This window comes from Coloeus monedula (genome assembly GCF_965178545.1).
Source record: "Coloeus monedula genome assembly, chromosome: 1".
NCBI lineage: Eukaryota > Metazoa > Chordata > Aves > Passeriformes > Corvidae > Coloeus > Coloeus monedula.
The window spans coordinates 157,918,484-157,937,479 of NC_138781.1; the positions used below are offsets into that span (position 1 = coordinate 157,918,484).

Sequence of the window (18,996 nt, forward strand, 5' to 3'; positions counted from 1 at the left end):
GATGGCAGAGAAAGAGGCTGTGTGACAGCCTCGCCACTCTTTCCAGCTACGCTCTAATAAAAGGCATCACCTCTCCTTACAAGCTGTGCCTCTCAATTAGCAGCGGCGTGTGAGAATCTCTTCTAACTCTGCCACAAAGCTCTCTCTCGCCACAGAAAATCTTAGCACCGGGTTGTCTGGTGGTGTCTACAGAGTGAGGCAGATTTAGTTCAGCTTCAGTGTGTGCCAGCTGGGGCCCTGGCAGAACAAGCCCGATCTTTTCTTCTCTTTCTGCAGGGGTTGATGCCTGTGCAGTGCTCAAAAGGAAAAGGCAAGTCTCAGGCACTGGGGCCTGCCAGGGTTCACAGCCAGAAGGGTCTCGCTGCAGTTGTTAGTTTGAAAGGGAAGGAAAAGGTGGGGAAACATCAGAGGCTAAAAATAAACCCGCTCAATTTGTTCTCCAGAAAGTATCAAATGCTGGTGTGATTTGACTTGAGCAGAAGAATTGAATTTAATTGGGTTAGTTATTAAAATCTCCCAGTGCAAATAGGTTACTCTGGTAAAAGGGATTTTGTTGTGAAGCAACATCAAAAAGAAAAAAAGAAGAAAAAAGGAAAGGATGAAATGATTCTCTCCTGGCCTGGGAATTGCTCCTGTGCTCACTGGCAAGACAAGTCCAATCAATGTATTTTTAAAGAGCATCTCTGATCCACAGCATCCCTCAGCGGTCCCCAGGGACACTGCAGGGGTGACGAGACCAGGAAGTTTTGACAGGCCAGTGGGGGAGAAAGGGGAGGAGAGATGTGAACAGTCTCCCACTCTGCTTTATGGTGTGCTCTGCTGCTGTGTAACCGAGGGTGCTGGAAGCTTCCACACCCCAGAACCCTCCTGTCAACCATGGGACAATCTGTGACCGTGGTCAAAGCACTGGTCCAGGGGACAGGAGTCTGGAATTCCCTCCCTGCTCTGGGACAGGCTCTGTGGATGACCAAGTGCTGTCACAACTGGGTGATTCAATCGCCCTGCCCCACAGCTCCATGTCAGCAGGCTGGAAATGAATCTGCCTCTTTTCCACCCCTGCTCTGGCTTATCTACAGAGGCCACGAGCTGCTGGCACAGGGGTGAGTCCTGCCTACATGCAGGGCACTGCTGGAGTCCTTCTTGCCCTCGGGGGTTCCATCACAACCGCGATTACTCACACGGGAACTTTAAACCAGGGGAAGGAGCATCGGTTTCCAAGCAGAGAGTGCAGCTTATCCATTCCCAGCATCTACTGGGGAGGGATCCATCTTTGAACTGCAGCTGGGGCTGAAACCACACAGTCCTGGAGCCTGCCTGCAGGAGCAGTGATGTGCAGGCTGCTTGTTGGGTCTTGTAGGAGTTCTTCAAAGAAGCAGGACTTGCCACGCCCATAATTTAAGGTTTGAGCCTTCCTGCCAGCCAGGCTGGTCCCTGGGTAGTCCCAGAGCAGCAGAGGGACATGTCCTGACCAGCTGCAGGCACAAATTCAGCTTCCTATTTATGGGTATTCTTACATGCACAATGAATAAAAACTGTAATCAAAAACTATTAAATCAAGTTTTTTCTCCTCCCCTCCCTCAGGAGTGACAAATAGCTTTAACACCATCCTCATGGCTCCCTCTGCTTTACATGTTGTAAATAATGAGTTTCTCAGCACAAAGATCTCCTGTGGTGAATGTTTTTCTCCCAGATCCCACCAACTCTCAGACCAACTCAGCTCCACCCACAGACAGAAGCATCCAAAACCCTCCTTCCAATGATTTTTTTTCTGGGATGTCTCAAAACACATTTCTGCAGGCTCCTGGGCTCTGCAGCAGTGTTCGGAAATGAGCTGCTGATGCAATTACAACTTGTTGGGGCTCAGATCTTTTCCCTTTTGTGCACAAGACAGAAGCAGGCAGAATGAAGACCACCCAGGGGATGTGTCCATTTTGTTTCTTCATTTACTTGTTCTTTCCTTCATTCTTACTCCACTGACTCATGCCAGGCCTCATTTTAGATACATCCAACACTGAAGGTGGTGACCCTGAAGAATGGAAGAGGTGGATTCTGGAGCCATGGAGTTCACCCACAAAAGATCTGCCTATTAAAAGTTAAGAAATAAAACTCTTCAGTAGAGGGTAGCAACAGCAGTTTTCTTGGAAAGAGCTGCCACAAGGCAAGGCAAGGATGTGAGTGGACTTTCCCATGGATTTTAGTGAGCTAATCCTTGGAATGGATGAATGCCCAGTTTTCAGATGGGCAGAGCAAATTCCGGAGAGGTGAAGTGACTTTGTGAGGGACCAAGGAGCTGCAGAGCTGGGAGTGCAGCTCCAGGCCTCCTGGCTGCCAGACCATGCTCCCATATTTCTTCCTTCCACTCCCTTTTCCGTGTCCTTGCTGAAGAGGGAGTTTTACCAATGGAGTTTTTCTCTCCTGGCAGAGCCCCACGAAATCTGTGATGAGGAGAGTCTTGGCCCTGTGGTTTGGAAAGAGACGCCAGCCGGGGATGCTGCAGCCGTCCGGTGTCCCCGCAATGCCACTGGTAAGGGTGACTGCATGGTGGAAAAGTGTCCCTCCCTCAGGGGATCCTTCATCCTTTGCATCCTAGGAGAGGAGAACCTGGTTGTGGGAGGACAGGACAAGCACATGGACTTCCCTCCCTTTGTCCAGGGCTAAATTAACTCTGTCTGGGTTTTTGTTTTCACTGTTAAGCAAAAACATCTTAGTTGTTACTGGACAATCTGAGGTGGTTTCCATCCACCCACTGCCTGGTCCTGGGACATGTTTGAAATTAAGGAATACTGGGATATGTTCCCTCCATTATCTACACATAACTTTGCAAAGCAGGCGGGGCTTTGTTAGAATCCTCTAGATTTGGGTGTTGTATTTCTCTCCAGTGCCCATAAAAGCAGCTGCTGTATGAGAGCAGGAAATCTGAATTCTGTTGTCCGCTTACACTTAGAAACCTCAGCACCTCTCCAAACATTTCTTTGGGTGCTCAAGTTGATGGTCTGACTGTGGTGGTGTGAAGTGAAAGGATCTGGGCATCCAGGTACCTGTTGTGGCCATGTGTTCCCTAAGGAGTGGAAAGCAGTGAAGAGAAGGCTCCAGGACATCAGGCTGGTGGTGGGATTTGTCCTCAGCTGGATGTTCCTCACTGCCAGGCAGGAACACAAATAGGGGCAGCAGTGTCAATAATTAATGTAAAGGTTTTATTTGGTTTGAGGGAGAGGATTGGATACAGACAGATCTCTTTGACTCTGCCTGGCACAGTCAGTGTCATCCCCAATGCTGTCCTAGGAGGGCTGTATCCATGGAAAGGTCACTGAATTATTTGGCAGTGGCAGTGGGATTTCTAAACCCAGCAAACCTGATCCTCAGAGACTCCAAATGGCATCATGGTGGCTGGGACAGGGTGTTCCCTCTCCCTTTCCTCCTCTCTGATATGTCTGTTCCTCCGCATCACAAGGCATGTGATTATCACTGCAAACCCCTCTGTGGATTGGAGCTGAGGGAAAGCCTGGGGGAGGACTGGAAGCAGCTTTCAGAGAGTTTCAGCTGTTGCAAAACTGGTGCTGTCGGGTGTTTATTCCCTTCCAGGCTGCGTGGGCAGCACAAGCCCTGCTTTAGCTGCAAGTACCAGACCAAACCAGCTGGGGAGGCTCGTGGGGCTTCCCAAGCCAGGAAAAATGCTGCCATCCAGGGCAGGAGAAGAAATTTTCCCTTCACCCTGACTAGCCATGTCCAATTCGTTCGTTTTTGTTTTCCTGCCCAGTTGCTTCTGCTGCCCTGCCATAATAAAATGCAGGAGAAGGAAATAAAGATAATCCCACCTACCAGGCTTGCACGGGTTGTTCAGGCATCTGCAGGTGCCTCTGATGCCCTTTGTGCTGGTAGCTGGGTCTGAATGGATGCATTGACCAGTTCTGGGTGATCTCTATCGAATCATGAAGGCTGGAAAAGATCTCTTAAGATCCTCAGGTCCAGCCATTAACCCAGAACTTTCAGGCCCACCACTAAACTGTGTCCTCAAGCGCCACATTTACACGTGTTTTGAACACTTCTATGGGTGGTGATTCCACCACTTCTCTGGGCAGCTCATTCCAATGCTTGACCATCCTTTCAGTGAAGAAATTTTCCCTAATACCCATTCCAGACCTTCCCTGGCACAACCTGAAGCCGTGTCCTCTTGTCCCATGACTTCCTCCCCATGACAAAAGACCGACCCCCATGAATTCTTGGCTTTTCATCTGTCCTCACTCCCATATTTATTTCGTTCATCTTCCAGGGCTGATCCTTCGAAGATGCATCTTGGATGAAGAAGGCATCGCTTACTGGGAGCCTCCAACGTACATCAAGTGTGTTTCTATTGATTACAGGAACATACAGATGATGGTAAGGCAGCCCCTCTCCCTCAGCTCAGCAGGTTCAGGATCCTCCCCAACAATTGTGACATTGCTATAGTTACAAAAAAGAAGGAAAAAAGGAGTTTCCAGCTGTGCCTTGATTTTCTCTTACTGGTTTTTCTGCTTACCTTGTGATGCACAGGCATTTCACAGACAAGGGATGGTTCCTTGCAGGATATTTTAGTATCCAGCTTGGCAGAATCTGGGCTCTTCCAGGCCTTTCATATCACATTATCATTAAGTATCACTGTGACTGTATCACTTTTAAATAAGCATCTTATTTTTTGTTAATCTTAAATTCATTGTTGTGAGGAATTTCTGCTGGTCTCCTGCGGCCTTTAGGGGAACTGACCTCTCCTGTTCAGGGTAAGGTACAGTCTGCCCTAAAATAATTCCAAATTGGTTGTAAGCAAACAAGGTTTTGGGGAAAAAATATTCTGTTGGGTTATGAACAGAAGAAACTTCATAGTAGGACAATTTCTTCTTCACGGGCAAACAGAAAATTTCAGTTCTTTGTCATTTTAGAACCACTTCGAATATAATTTAGAATCTATCACTCTTTCCTATCACTTTAAGAAATATCAGGGGCTCTTAGGCCAGCAAAGATTGTCAGACTCATCTAATCTGCACTCTGAATTGTGAGGAAGGTCAAAAACTTTCCCTCAGCAATTCCATCACTGAGCTCATTAACGTGACTTTGACTGTCCCTAAAAGTGTTTCTCACATTTCTTTTCTGTTTCTCAGACCAGGGAACACCTTTCCAAAGCTCAGCGTGGGTTGATGGGAGATGGGCTGTCAGACGTGCTCCAGAACCTTGTGGAAATCTCCCAGGATGGGACCAGCTACAGTGGGGACCTGCTGTCCACCATGGACGTACTCAGGAACATAACAGAGATCTTCCGTAGGGCTTATCACAGCCCGACTTCTGGGGATGTGCAGGTGAGCCCAGGTGCATTTTCTGGAACCCAAGGCTGGGTCGGAGGTGTGTGTCCATGCTCAAGGTTCCAGGTTTGGTTACTGATACTGACTGTAGCTGATACAGTGCTGATAAAAACCAGATTATTGTTTTTTCCACCACAAGTGTCTTTCTGTATTAACAAACTCTCCTTTCAAGGTGGTTCTTCCTTGGTTTATAAACTAAGAACTTGAAAGCCAAGGTCACTCTGAACTATTTCAACCTGATAGCACTTCACTGCAGAGTCTAATTGATATCAGAACATTATTTGGTAGGGATTTCAGGCTAATGACTTGAGGGAAAATGATCCTGTGGCATTGGGTACCTAGATGTTGATGTAGGGGAATATCCTCATGGTTTCTCATCCCAGGGTTTTACTTCCAGCAGCTGCAGAGCAGCTACAGGATAAACCCTTGGGATGAGTGATCACCCCATGACTTGAAACATTAAACTGATCCTGCAGGATCTGCAGAGAGTGGTAAAACTGGAGAAAAAAATCAATAGTCTTAAATTTCCTGTCTTCTTCCTTCTCATCGTGTGCTGCCAAGGTCCCACCATGGACAGAACCCTCTTGACCTATCTCTGCCTCTCTTGCGTGGTCACAGGCTAAAGGGGATCCTGCGGTTTCCATATATTGGAAACAACAGAAATAATAGAAAAAAAGATAGGAAAGGATTTATGCAATGGAAGATCATCTGGTTTTAACCAGTTTCTGACAAATATTTACCTAATCTGTCCTTCAGATCATCAGTAATGGATACAAGACATATTCCCAATCCAATTCCTCAGGAGATACAGTAGTCAAAGTGAAGGCCTTGGGAAAAGGGCTAATTAAAATTAACATGCCCATTAACATCCTTGGGGATCTGTGAGGTCCCTGTGGGGCCTTTTGGGAATGGGATCACGAGAACCCTTTTGGAGAATGTCTGAATCTCACATGTCCCTCCCACACCACTGTGACCTTCCCAGCCTGGGCAATCTCTGCATAACCACCTCTTTTGTCCTCTCTTGTTGCCCTTCTGCAGAACTTCGTCCAGATCATCAGCAACATTTTGTCAGAGGAAAACCGGGAAAAATGGGAGGAAGCTCAGCTGGTATGAACGTTCAGCACCTTCCCTGGAAATAAAGAGGTTTTCAGCACAGAGTTAAGCCATGAGGAGGGGAATTTCCAAGTGTCTACATGACCTCCTAAGATGAGCTTAGTTCCAGGCTGAGTCACATTAAAGGAGTAACTCAGGAAGCCACAGGATCTCAGCTCTGAGCCAGACTCTCTGCATGAAGAACTGTGAAATGCTGGTGGTATAAACCAAATTTGGAATGGCTCTCAGGGGTCAGGCTTGGTTTGGAGTTGGTAATCCTGATGTCTTGCTGTAATTCCAGTCTTTCCTCTTGCCAAGATAAGGAAGTGGGATTACGTGGCTTTGAGCTCCTGGCTGAAGAGGTGCAGGACAGGAGGGATTTTCAGAGCTGGAGTCTGCTCAGCTGAGCTTCTGGGTTCAGTTATGTTTACCTTTATTTCTCTCCTGCCAAGGTTAGGGATCCTGCTCAGTCCTGAAGTCCCTGAAATTCCTGGAAGTGTTCAAGGCCAGGTTGGATGGGGCTTTGAGCAAGATGTGGAGTCCTTGTCCATGGCAGGAGTTTGGAATTAGAGGAACTTTAAGCCCATTCCAACCCAAGCCATTCTCAGATTCTGTGAATAATTCCATAGCTGAATTCTCCTGTATTAGGGGATGATGTTGTTGGCTTTTGTTTCTTTGTCATATTTGGCCCTTGTCTCTTGTGCCCCATTTGAACTCTGTGTTGTGGACTTGTGTCAGACCTATTCCTGTGTCCCTTTACCATTCCTTTGGTGAGCTGTTGCAAAATTCCTCCAAGGGATCTGGAAACAGCAAAGAATCAAGAAAAAAGAATCACCCAACACACAAAGCAACCCCAGAGTCCAGTTATCTTCACACCAACCAGGGAAGTCCTCTGGGAAAAACTTCATAACAACAAGTGCTGGCACAATTGTTGAAAGCCTAGAACGTGAGACAGGGACTTGAAAACATTTCCTTCATGCAACAAGCAACTCAGTCAGGAGCTGAGCAGCCTTCTCCTCTCTTCTCCCTCATATTTTGTGCTTTCCTATTGAATTCGGAAGAGGGTGACACGGTCTGTCTCTGGGTATAGAGATAGATAAAGAATCTGGACATGGTCCTGGGCATGCCTGAGCAAGTGGGTCGAGCCAGGTGGCCTCTGAGGTCCCTTCCAAACAAAACTATACCATGATTCTGTGACTGTGCCCAAATACTTGGTCTCAAGCCTCCAGGTGCATGTGTGTATTTCAGCAGAGAGCAGAGGAGACTGTAAAGTTGTCATGACAACAGGGAAACACTTGATCCCCTTAAAAACAGCTCGCTCTGTGTGGCACTTGGTTCCCAGTGGCTTTCCCAGTGCAATCTGCCCTCTGCCCCTCCAGGCAGGCACAGCCCAACATCACCGTGACCTACATGTGAATGGGGAACATCACGGGGAGAATGTTTTCCTGGTGTGTATTTTAGTGGGAATTGAGAGGACAGCCCAGCACCACGGCTTTAGGACACGGAACCCTTCATGAGCAGGATTGCCAACAGAGGTGTCAGCAGTCTCTGTGCTTTTCCCTCAAAGCTGCTGGACCAAAATCATACCTTAAATTTTGTGAGATCGACCAATTCTTTTAAGACAAAACCTTTGGCTCCCAATTTGCTCATTAAAAATAAACCCAATGTCATTGCGCTCTCACATTCCAATGCCCTGTGGCCCCCCAGGCAAAGAGATGTTGTTCAAGGAAAATAAAACCTAAAACAACCTATAAAGGTATTCAGAGAAGGGCTACGATGATTTTTGAAAAGTCTTTGTCGACCATTATATGATAAAACCTAAAATACAACATCCAGTGTATTTGGTTTGACCTTGTGATGTCAGTCTGTAAGGGAATATAAAAGTGTGCAGCTAAAAATAGCATCCTCACTCAGTTCTCCTCCTTCTGTGCACACCTGCTGTACTGGCAGGACTTTTTCATCTCACCCTGAGACAGTTTTAGTCTTACCAAGATTCCGTGGATAGACAGAGAGAGAGAGAGAGAGAGAGACACGCATGGCCACTCCTGTGCTCCTTGCCCACACTCTTCTGCCTCCTTCCCATCCTGCTTGTCCCCAGCTGCCCCCCCAGCTCTGCTCAGCCACCTCAGAATGTCTGGATTACGGTAGGAACTGAAAACACTGTGAAAGTGGTGGAAAAGGAAAAGAAGAGGAGCTGAGCTGCTTTTCTTCAGCCTCTTGTGGCATTTGCTAAGCTCCTGTGGGCAAATGTGCTTGGAGGAGAAGACAGGTAGTCAGCACAGCTCGTTTCAATTTAGATTAGATTTTATGGAATCTGCCACTGGAAAACTGGCTATTGTTTAACAGCCTTAAGTTGGCAAAGCACAGGTAAAGAAGAGTCACTGCCAATTTCTTTATCAATGAGGAAAAATAGGAAAGAAATAAGAGGCAGAGAAACTCCAGGAGAGCACGGGACCAAGAACTTGATTATTTGGAGAGTGAGATCCTGACAACAAAACAGGAAAGGAGAAAATCAGACAGCCTGGGATTCAACACTAGACCACAATTGTTCTTTGGTGTGGTTGCTTTCAACAGAGGGAGCTGGAATTAGATGATCTTCAAGGTCCTTTTCAACCCAAACCATTCTGTATTTTTATGATTTTATGAAAGGAGATGGGTAGGTTATTCTCTTCTCCAGAGAGTCTCAAATATAACCCTTTGCTTTAAAATCTTGCCCTCCACCTTAGGTTTTATCAATCTGAGTGTCACATTATCATTTTTTTGCCCCTTTCTTTTTCTTTTTCTAGGCTGCCTTTTAGGATTTCTCAGTCCTCCTTCTCCACATCTCCATAACACTCCATTATACCCAGCATATGCTTCCAGTTCACGTGTCAGGGCAGAAACCTTTGCCCACAGAGAAGCTCCTGCTGCTCTCATTAGGATCTGGTCTACTCAAAATTCTCCCTCTCTTTGCAGATAGGGCCAAACGCCAAGGAGCTGTTCAGGCTCGTGGAGGATTTCATTGATGTCATCGGCTTTCGCATGAAGGATTTCCGGGATTCCTACCAAGTCACGGACAATCTGGGTGAGTTCATCTGCACTCCCCACGACGGGGAGAGACCCCCAAAAGCTGTTAATTACTGTGCAACATGGATAACCTGGGCTGTGGGGAGGGAAGGGAGGAGGGGAGGCAGCAGGTGGTGAAACATTAAAAGGTCCAAGGGAAGACACGGACAGACATAAATATGGAATAGCTTTTCTCCAAAGGAGTTGGGATTTCATGAGGAAGGAGAGATATCCAGAGAGATCTGAGAGATATCTACAGAACGGAGAGCAGATGACGAACCAGGCAGAATTAGATAATTTCTTTTCTTTTTCAAACACGAGAACAGCCCAGCAGCCAGTGGAGGCAGTGAGCAAACAGCAGGCAGTGTTTGATTGATGCTGTGTGCACAACCACAGTGTGGAACTTGTTGCCAGAGGAGGCTGCAGAAGCCAAAAAGTACAGATGGGTTCATGATGGGATTTAGGAATGTGCACAAAAGAGATGTCCATTGGTGGCTGTTAAAGTTGATGATCTGGATGCAGCCAGGAGCTGAGGAAGTCCTGCTGATTGCTGGGAGGACAAACCAAGAGATGTCTTGTTCATTCTCACACTTCTTATCAGCTGCTGCTGGCCATTCCTGGAGATTAGGTGCTGGAGCAGACTGACCTCTCCTCTGCCAGGTTCAGCGCTGGCAGGACCCTTTCAGCAAAGCATGAGCCCTGGCTTTATCTTCTTTTATGGATAGACATTTCCTCAAGAGAGCACCACTCCTGCAGCTCCCAAGATCCAGTCTATCTGATTTCCCACTAATGCTTCCCATGTTTTCTTTATCACATACGGAATTTACTGAAGCTGGTTTCACTTACTGGTTTTATTTCTTGCTTCTCCCCAGTCCTCGGCATTCACAAACTGCCTGCAAATGCAGCAACCGACATCACCTTCCCCATGAAAGGCTGGAGGGGAATGGTGGATTGGGCCAAGAACTCGGAGGACAAGGTCACTGTCTCCAAGAGCATCCTGTCTTCAGGGCTCTCAGGTAGGCAGCACAGCCAACACAAATTTCCCCCTTCATTTCCTAAGAGTGGTTCCTTCCATTTGCCTGGTCTTCAAATCCCCTTCCAGCCCAGCTGGATTTGCTCACAAATGTTTGGACAGCAAAAGCATTGATGAGTGCAAATAAGGCTTTCAGATGTGGCCTGACCAGGAGTTCAACCTAAACTCCTCATAAAAGTTCAGGGGCAAGCTTAGTGCCTGGGTGTGGATATTTATCTTTCCCTAAAGAAGCAGGAAAAATTGGCAAACAATGGTTTAGGTGCCCCCAAGCCTGGATCGAGACCAGAGCCATCTGAGGGTGAGTAGCTGGGAGTCAGCAGGTCAGGCTGAGCAGCTAGTGGCTCTGAGTCTGCTGCTTGGACAAGCTTTGATAGATCTGGGGATTTATGATGATGCCTTTTCCTGGTCTTAAAATCAAGAGTCAAACATGGTTAAAAGGGAAAAAAGGGATTTTACCTTTGTATTTATTTTAAGGATCCTTAGGTGCACACATCCAGGTTGAATGCACCTCAATGCCCACCTCAATGCACACCCACCATAGATCGGGTATAACATTATGGGTGTTGCTAATTAGCACATCTATCAAAGATTCCCCAATGAGAGGCTCGAGTGAGCCCCCCTCCCCAAGGAACCTTCCCCTGGGTGGTTCTATCTTCATTTACAGAAAGTGTTCTGGAGAGGACCTTGGGATCTGGGGCTTTCTGATCCCTAACTATAAAGCTTCTAAAATGTTTGTTCTCCTGGCTGAACAAACAAGTCCCAGAATGTAGGCAAAAAGCACTAATACAGAAGTTGTAAAAAGATATAAAAGGGTATAAAAGAAAAGGCAAAAAATCATCATGACATCAATGGTCCTTGTGTGAAATTTCCTGCCCTCAGAGATGAAATTCAGAGGCATTTATCACTAAGGCTCCAAATCAGAGCATGGACATGAGCCCCAGCACAGAGGTGGTGCCTCAACCAAGATGGCCTCATTTCCAGATCTGGAAGAAAAGCTGGAGGTTTTTGGGATGATCTGATGGATGAGAGTCCCAGGAACCAACATACTCAAGGTGCTCATCTTTTGGCAGAGCCAACATTCGGCAGCATTGGGCCCTGAGTTCTCAAAAGCAGTACCCTAAATTAGGCTGATTGCTGGGAAATGATGGGATTTACTTTTGGCACTCATGGCTTTGAGAGCTGCTGGGTCCCCTTTCCTTGGGACAGAGGCTGGAGACTGAGTTGTTGCTACAAAAGACCTTTGGCCTCTCGTTGTCACATCAGGACCTTTTGTCCTGGGCTTCCCTGCTGGGGATGGCATCAGCCATCACTCCAACTTGGGAAATCTGAGGCCAAGAACAGTTAAGTGACAGCCCCAAGGGTAAACAGTGAGTCACCAGCAGAGCAAGGGCCATGGCAAGCACTCCTTGTGTTTTGTTGTGCCTTGCAGACAGCGTGAGCTCCCTGGGAGAAGCTGGAGCACATTAGGAGCGTTATCCCAGGTTGTTTGTGGATGCTGTGGTGCCTTTACCTTTGGAAACTTTTAATCATTTGTTGGACAAGTTGCCGGACCAGACCCAGACAGAGCTGATCCTGCTCTGAGGCTGAGGGCTGTCCCAAAAGCATCCAGTTCCCCATGGAGCTGTTTTCCAGACTTCTGTTGGAAGCATCCTCACACAGAGCTGCTCCAGAGCCCCCAGGCTGTAGTGACTGAGCAAACAAAAGGTGACATCCACCCTGAGGAAACAACTTCCCATCAGTGCTCACTTCTCCGTGGTTTCCTGAGTACCATCCAGGGCTCTTCTGCCTCTGTTTTGTTCAATATCTTGTGCTGGTGGTGCAGTTTTTGAAGGTTTACTCAGTGGTTGCAGCAGAAATCCACCTCTATTAGTTTTGATCCTCACTTTTCTCTGGCTTCAGGGAGCAGGAGTACCTATCCTGAGCAAAGTGATGAAGACAGGCAGCTCCATGAGACCAAATCCAAACCTCTCACTGCTGGGAGCTGACTGAACAGTTGATTTCGATGGGCCAACACTGATTCATGCAGCTGGGTGACACAATTGCTCTGCAAGCCTGTCTGTCAGCCTCTCCCAGTTATATGCTGGGAGATATCCCAATCTGTTGATAAGGAAGACGGACATGCAGAGCTGTGCCTGTCCTGCAGGGATGGAGCAGACACACTGTCAGCTCAACCTCAGTACAAGATATCAGAGAAGCCCCATCTGGTGCTTTCCCAGGCTTCTTCAGCATTGCTTTTCACCCAGCCACTTGCTTTTCTCCCCCTGAAAATCCAGCCCTGGGACTGCCTCTGCTGTGGTTTATCAGGGACAGTTCTGGCTTTTTGCAGCTGGGCACCGCAAGGCAGCGGAGCAGGAGGAGGAGGAAAAATAAGAGGAAAAGGAGAAGGAGGTCAAGTGACTTGCCCAGAGGTCACACAGATGATTCAGAGGCTCATCTGGATCTGCTGCAGCCCCCAGAGGCAGCACATGAGTTTTGGGGTCAGAGCAGGCGCAGTGGGACAGCTCCCCTTCCTGCTGCCCTTGTCAGCCCGAGCACGGCTCCTCTCTCTGATGGCCTGATAGCTGTGGACAGCTCCAAAGGCCTCGAGGTGGCTGCAAGAGACCTTTCCCCCCTGCAGATTTGTCTGTTGTGGTGCTGTCAGAGGGATTTGGGGGTTTCTGAATGGGGGAGCACCATTTGGGAGGGGTGAGCCTTGGTGAGGGTGGAAATCTGGGATGCCAGGTCACGCCAAAGGTGCTGAGCCCTGCCTGTGAGGACAGCAGCCACTGCATCCCACTACAGTGACAATGGCATTGGCCATGCCCCAATAGAGAGCCCTCCACCACTCCAGAAGGCAAATCCTGTCCCTGGGTGTCCTGTGGGGACAGCTGCCACCCCAATTGTCTCAGTGCTGTTGTCTTCTTCCCTCTCCTCTGGTGTCCTGCAGTGTTGGACGACTCCTCCGTCTTCGTGGTCGGGACCGTGCTGTACCGGAACGTGGGCAACATCCTCTCCCTGCAGAGGTAAGAGGGGCTGCCTGGGGAGGGGGAGCAGCTGGGAAATCACCAGGAAGATACCTCTGGCTGCAGAGCCCCAGTCTTCCGGGAAAAAGTAGAAATCACTGGGTGCAATGAAACATATTTTGACCTGCAATGGGAATATTTTGACGCCCACGTTCAGGTGGGGCCAGGCTCATGCCTCGCGTGCCGGAGGAGCAGGAATGTTTTCCCCATCCAGCTGCAGCACCCCAGACACGAGGGGAGGAGGCTCAGTGCTGCTGTCTCATTCCTCCCTGCCACCCTTCGCCCTCCAGGAACGGAACCTCACCCTGCCCTCCTCCTCACGAGGGACTTTGGCGGCCCTGACAGATGGGGGATGCTCAGCTGCCCCGATCTTCCCGAGCTGCCAGCCCGCACAGAGCCCTGGAGAGCAGCACAGGCAGGCTCGGGGAGGAGAGAGGGGAGCAGAGCACGCCTGGCTGCACATGTCTGCCGTGTTCCCGGCGCTGCTGAGTGCCTCGGGCACCAAAGCTTTTGTGTTCAGCCCTCCCTTCCCTTTTCTTAGCTCCTCTCCCTTTTCTTCTCGCTCTTTTTTATTTTTTTCTTCCCGAGACTGGTACTGAGGCAGTAAATTAAGCATCCTAAGGCACCTTCTAAATCTGTTCTGCACTGATTAGCGTGAGCCCATTTACCATAAACACCAGGGCATCTCTCCTCACCGATAATCATTTAAATACCTCCAGATTTAGCACGGGCAATGGCAGAAGGGCTCCAAGTGAGTGCAGAGAGGAATTAGCAAGCCAGCCAACTGTATTCTGTAATATCTTCCATTACAGCAGTGGGAATTAGATCAGAAGGGCAATAAACATCATCGGCTCAAATGATCCAACGGTGTTTCAGCTTCCTCTGGCCAAGCAGGGAATGAGCTCTGATAACCAGCAGCTGCTGCGGCCACAGTCTCCGAACAGCATTCCCGTGGGAGAGCTGATTTAAGATGTTCCTTAATTAAAGGACAGTCCCTCTTAAAAAAAACCTCGAGTCTTGAATCACCTGGGCAGAGTCAAAAGGAAAAAAAAAAAAAAAAGGAAAAATTAAAGCAGCGGGAAAGCACTTATCACTTCAGCACTGTGCAAATGGACACAGCATTAAAAAGGAGAAGGTTGTTAAATAACCACGTAGCTGCCTATGGGTAAAAAATATTTCTGACCACTGAGGAGAGCAGCTATTCCTGAGTACACATAAGAAATATGGACCCAGACCCTGGACTGGACTAGTCTGATTCAATGCAGAGTGATTTTTCCAAGAACGGGAAAAAAAACCAGATTTAACTCAGCAAACAGCACCAGCTGAGCTGTTCCTAATTGTCCCAATTTACCTCCCCCAAGCAGCAATTCTGTCTCTGAGTCACGAGTTACTCTGTCCCCTTGGATCCAGAGAGCCCAGCGGATCTTGGCAGCTGTGACAATTGGGATGGGCTACACACAAAACCTGATTTTCCAAGCTGGGGAGGTGAGAGAGGAGCTTGGTCCCAGCTGGAATCTGCTGCAGAGGACACAGACAGCAGAGAGCCACGAGCCTGTTTCTCCCCGTGTACCAGCACTGTGTTCACAGCTCTTTGCACACCCTTGGTGGCCACTCAGGAGCCCTCAGCTCCTCTGAACTCCTGCTCAAGCCCAATCTTGGTGTGTTTTGTTCTTCCCAGAAGCTGGGCTGCAACATGCTTGTAGGAAAAACAACTCATCTTCCTCCTGAAAGATTCCCCGTGATGCTGAGTCCTTCACCGCCCCCGACAAGCAGCTCAGCTGCTTAATTGCCTTCTCTGCCAGGAGCTTGCCTCTCTTTTTGAGGCCGAGTTTGCCTGACTTTCACTTCCAGGCACTGGGCCTTCGGGTGGGTGACTGAAAAGCCTCCCGCATGCAAGCCTTCCAACAGAGAACTTTTTGTCTGGTTTTCCGGCACCTGGATCGATTTTGTGTCTCTTTTTTGAACTCCCTTTGCTGTTTCCCCATCTCAAAGTGAAACTGAACCCAACAGCAGAGTGGAATCCAGAAAAGGAGGGTACAGACAGAAGTTGCTTCTTCTCAGTATAAGGGATCTTAAAAATCATCTCATCCCAACCCCCTGCCATGGGCAGGGACACCTTCCACTATCCCAGATTGCTCCAAGCTCCATCCAACCTAGCCTTGGACACTTCCAGGGATGCGACAGCCACAGCTTCTTTGGGCAACCTGTGCCAGGGCCTCAGCACCCTCTGAGCAAAGAATTTCTTCCCAACATTTAATCCAAACCTCTTCTCTTTTAGTTTAAAACCATTCCCCCTTGTACTCTCATGATTAACCCGTGTAAAAAGTATCTCTCCATTTTTTTATAAGCCTCTTTCAACTTCTGGTTGAGCTGGGGCTTCTTGGCCACCAATCACCCTTCATGGTCTGCACACCGGTGACTTCTGTGTTCTAACAACTTGCCTCGCTGAAAAATCAAATTCTCTTTCTGTTTGTGTTTGCTGCATCGATCCTCACCTGCTCCTCAGCCTCCTGAGGAGGTTTCGGTGTCATCCCCGCTGCTCAGGCGAATATTCAGCAGCAGTGACCCAAGGACTGACCCTTACAGACACAGCCTCTCATGAAGGCATGCACTGGTGGTTACCTTGCAGCAGATCCCATTTTCAGCCTCTCACAGCTGCCTGCTCCCATTGATTTACTCCTTTACTTTTCCTCTGTAGGGTGATAGTTGGGCTTTGTCGGTTCATTCTTTTTTTCTTCTTTTTCTTATTTAGTTTTTCCTTTTTTAAGGAAAATATAGTTTTTATTTTTTTATTTACCCTGTTAAATCAGTGTTGTTTTTCCCTCTAGTGTTGGTGGAACAGTGGCTTTCTGAGCATCTGCTTACACATCCATGGACAATTCCAAACAATTTTTCCCTCTTTTTTTTTCTTTAAACCCTATTTTTTTAGCTGCTGTTAAGCAACGGCAAATCTTTCCCACCTAATTCTTTTCTTAAAAAAAAAAAAAATAAATAAAACCCAGAAAGAAAAGGGAAAGATTTTAGCAGTACCTGCAGATTAGGTGAAGATTTGGATAAGGAAGGATTTCCTTTGTCCATGGATGCCACAAGGGCTGGGAGCAGCCTAATCTGGATCTACCACTCCACTATCAACTCCTTCACGGCAGCACTTTCAGCTGCTGCTTGTGAGGCCCTTTTGCTTATTTAAACACCAATAAACTGCAGAAAAATGAGAAAACTCTGTATATTTACATGTTCAGTGTCCAGGGAAGTGCCTACAAAGAGTTTAGCTTTCCAGGAATGGGAGTTATCTCCTCACTTTATTGCCCCTCCCAAGACCCAAACCTCACAGGGCTGTCAGATTTATTACAATATTTGCCTGGGCACAGCCATTTAGACATCTAAATGAAAGGTTTGGCCTTCTTCCATTTGCTTTTGGTCCTCAGGGAATGACGATACACAGCAGTGCCTCCAGCCAGGATCTGTGCTGCCCCATGGATAAGCAACCACACCGCAGCCTCACTGCAGTGCAGGCTAAGCCAGCCTTTGGAGAGGCAAAACAGGATACTTCTTTGGAAAGCACATGAAATCACAGAATATTCTGAGCTGGAAGGGACCTACAAGGGTCACTCTAGTCCAAATGAGCTGTTTCCTCGTGGCAGGGACAGAAAATGAGTCTAGGACTATTTTATTTCTGGGATAGATACAGACTCTTAAGTCTGGTCGCTTTAGGGCTTGATAAGATTTATTAAATGGTTTGGTTTTGGAGGGATAAATGTGGGATAGCTGTGAGGGGAGCCCAGAGGGCAGAGGATGGGGTCCATCAGCAGCAAATGTCTTGGGGGGATTTTAAAGTAATGGGGTCAACCCCTTCTGCATGGGGTACATTAAGTCTTGCACCACCAGTGATGGCTGTCATGGGACTCCCTGCTCCCCAAAAATCCCTCCAAAACCTCTCTTTCCCCTCTTCTCCCCAGGAACAGCACCGTTCTGAACTCCAAAGTCATCTCTGTGACTGTCAAGCCATTCCCTCGGTCTCTCCTCACCCCTCTGGAAATCGAATTCTCCCACCTGTACAACGTAAGTGGTTCCTGGGAACCTGCCCCATCCCATGGCCATGTTTGCTTCTGCAGGGCAGGAATGGGTGGGTGTCAGGAAGGAGGTGGTTTTGATGGGCTCCTGACATCTTTTCCTGGTACAGGACCCTTCAATCTTCCCAAAAACCAGGCTGCATTTCCAGAGCAGCAGGAGGGTGACACTGCCGGCACAGGGAACACGGCTGTGCCTGTCCCCAGTTCACACCCTTTCATCGTGGGCATCACCACAGGGGAATAATCGTGCACTCATTAAAATAACTTGATGCAACAATGGTCTTCCTTGAGGAGGGAAAGGCAGGGGGAAAGGTTGTTCCCGTTAATTCTGGAATATTACTGTTGTCCTCAACGCTTTCCAAGGCAGGCAAAAATTCCCTCCAGGTTCCTCTGCTCAACCCTAAGCAGATTTATGGGATGGACATTTCCATACCCCAAGGCCTGTCCTTGCTGTGGAGATCAGATGCTCTCCTGAGGCTCTGCAACATGAATATTAAGATCTGTTGTGTCTTTGGACTCCCCTAGAGGGATGTTCCAGAGCTGTCTCAGACAGCTGGAGTCAGAGGCAAACCTCATCCAGGGGGCTTTAAACACACCTGACCCCCTCCTGCAGGGCTGTGGTTTTGTCCCACAAAAGCACAGGCTGTATTTGAACCACTTTCCAGAAGGGAGCAGCAAAAGGATTCTGTGTGAGAGGAGGGATAAGGAAGAATATCCGTAGGTTGAGTCAGGAGAGAGGCAGAGTCAAATCCCTCTGCAGTGGTTGTGATGCAGAACAAACCAAGGCACATTTTATTGTGGCTTTTCAATCCCAGCGTGGCAGAAGCCATTCCAAGGGTTTGAGATCCATGACAGCTCATCTGGTGTATCCCAGACACTCCATCCTTACAGTGGAAGGTGTTTTACAGGCCCCACATTTTTCATTCCAGTCTGGGCACTCCATAAACAGCGTAACACTGATTTATTTCTATTTTCCTTTTCTTGTCTCCTGGCAGGGAACCACCAACCAGACCTGCATCCTGTGGGATGAAAATGATGGGTGAGTTCTGTGGGTTTCCCTTTACTCTCGTGGGTCTGTTTGCTTTTTTGGGTGAAATCATCACAGTTTTAGCAGTGATGTGTCAGTTCTTGCTCTCTCTCCTCAGTATTTTCTTCACCCTCGTGGGGAGTGCTTCCTCCTGCATGCGTGCACTGTTTCCCTCTGAGATGTCTTTTAGTGCTATTTTGGATTTTTCCGCACAAAGGTTACATGAACTGGGACCCAGGACTCTGGAGTTTTTCATATTGAGCTCAGCAAAGCGGTGCTTGGCTCTCTGCACTGCTCACCCCAAATTGTGCACCACAAGGAGAATAACAAAAATTCAGTTGCAAATATGTCCTGTGGAGGTGAAGTCCAGGTGATATGAACTTCATATTGTGCTGCC

General features: G+C 48.0%; 1 protein-coding gene across 1 annotated transcript in view; it reads left to right on the top strand.

Moving 5' to 3' along the window:
- The window catches only part of ADGRB1 (adhesion G protein-coupled receptor B1), a gene marked incomplete at both ends in the record, with an annotated part of 200,630 nt that overhangs the window by 65,899 nt on the left and 115,735 nt on the right, over nt 1-18,996 (top strand). The window contains 9 exons of the mRNA XM_082297557.1: nt 2,423-2,524; nt 4,271-4,377; nt 5,133-5,327; nt 6,369-6,437; nt 9,378-9,486; nt 10,340-10,483; nt 13,427-13,502; nt 17,459-17,561; nt 18,568-18,611. Of these exons, the coding sequence (XP_082153683.1) occupies nt 2,423-2,524; nt 4,271-4,377; nt 5,133-5,327; nt 6,369-6,437; nt 9,378-9,486; nt 10,340-10,483; nt 13,427-13,502; nt 17,459-17,561; nt 18,568-18,611 (949 nt within the window). The remainder of the gene's footprint in view (nt 1-2,422; nt 2,525-4,270; nt 4,378-5,132; nt 5,328-6,368; nt 6,438-9,377; nt 9,487-10,339; nt 10,484-13,426; nt 13,503-17,458; nt 17,562-18,567; nt 18,612-18,996) is intronic.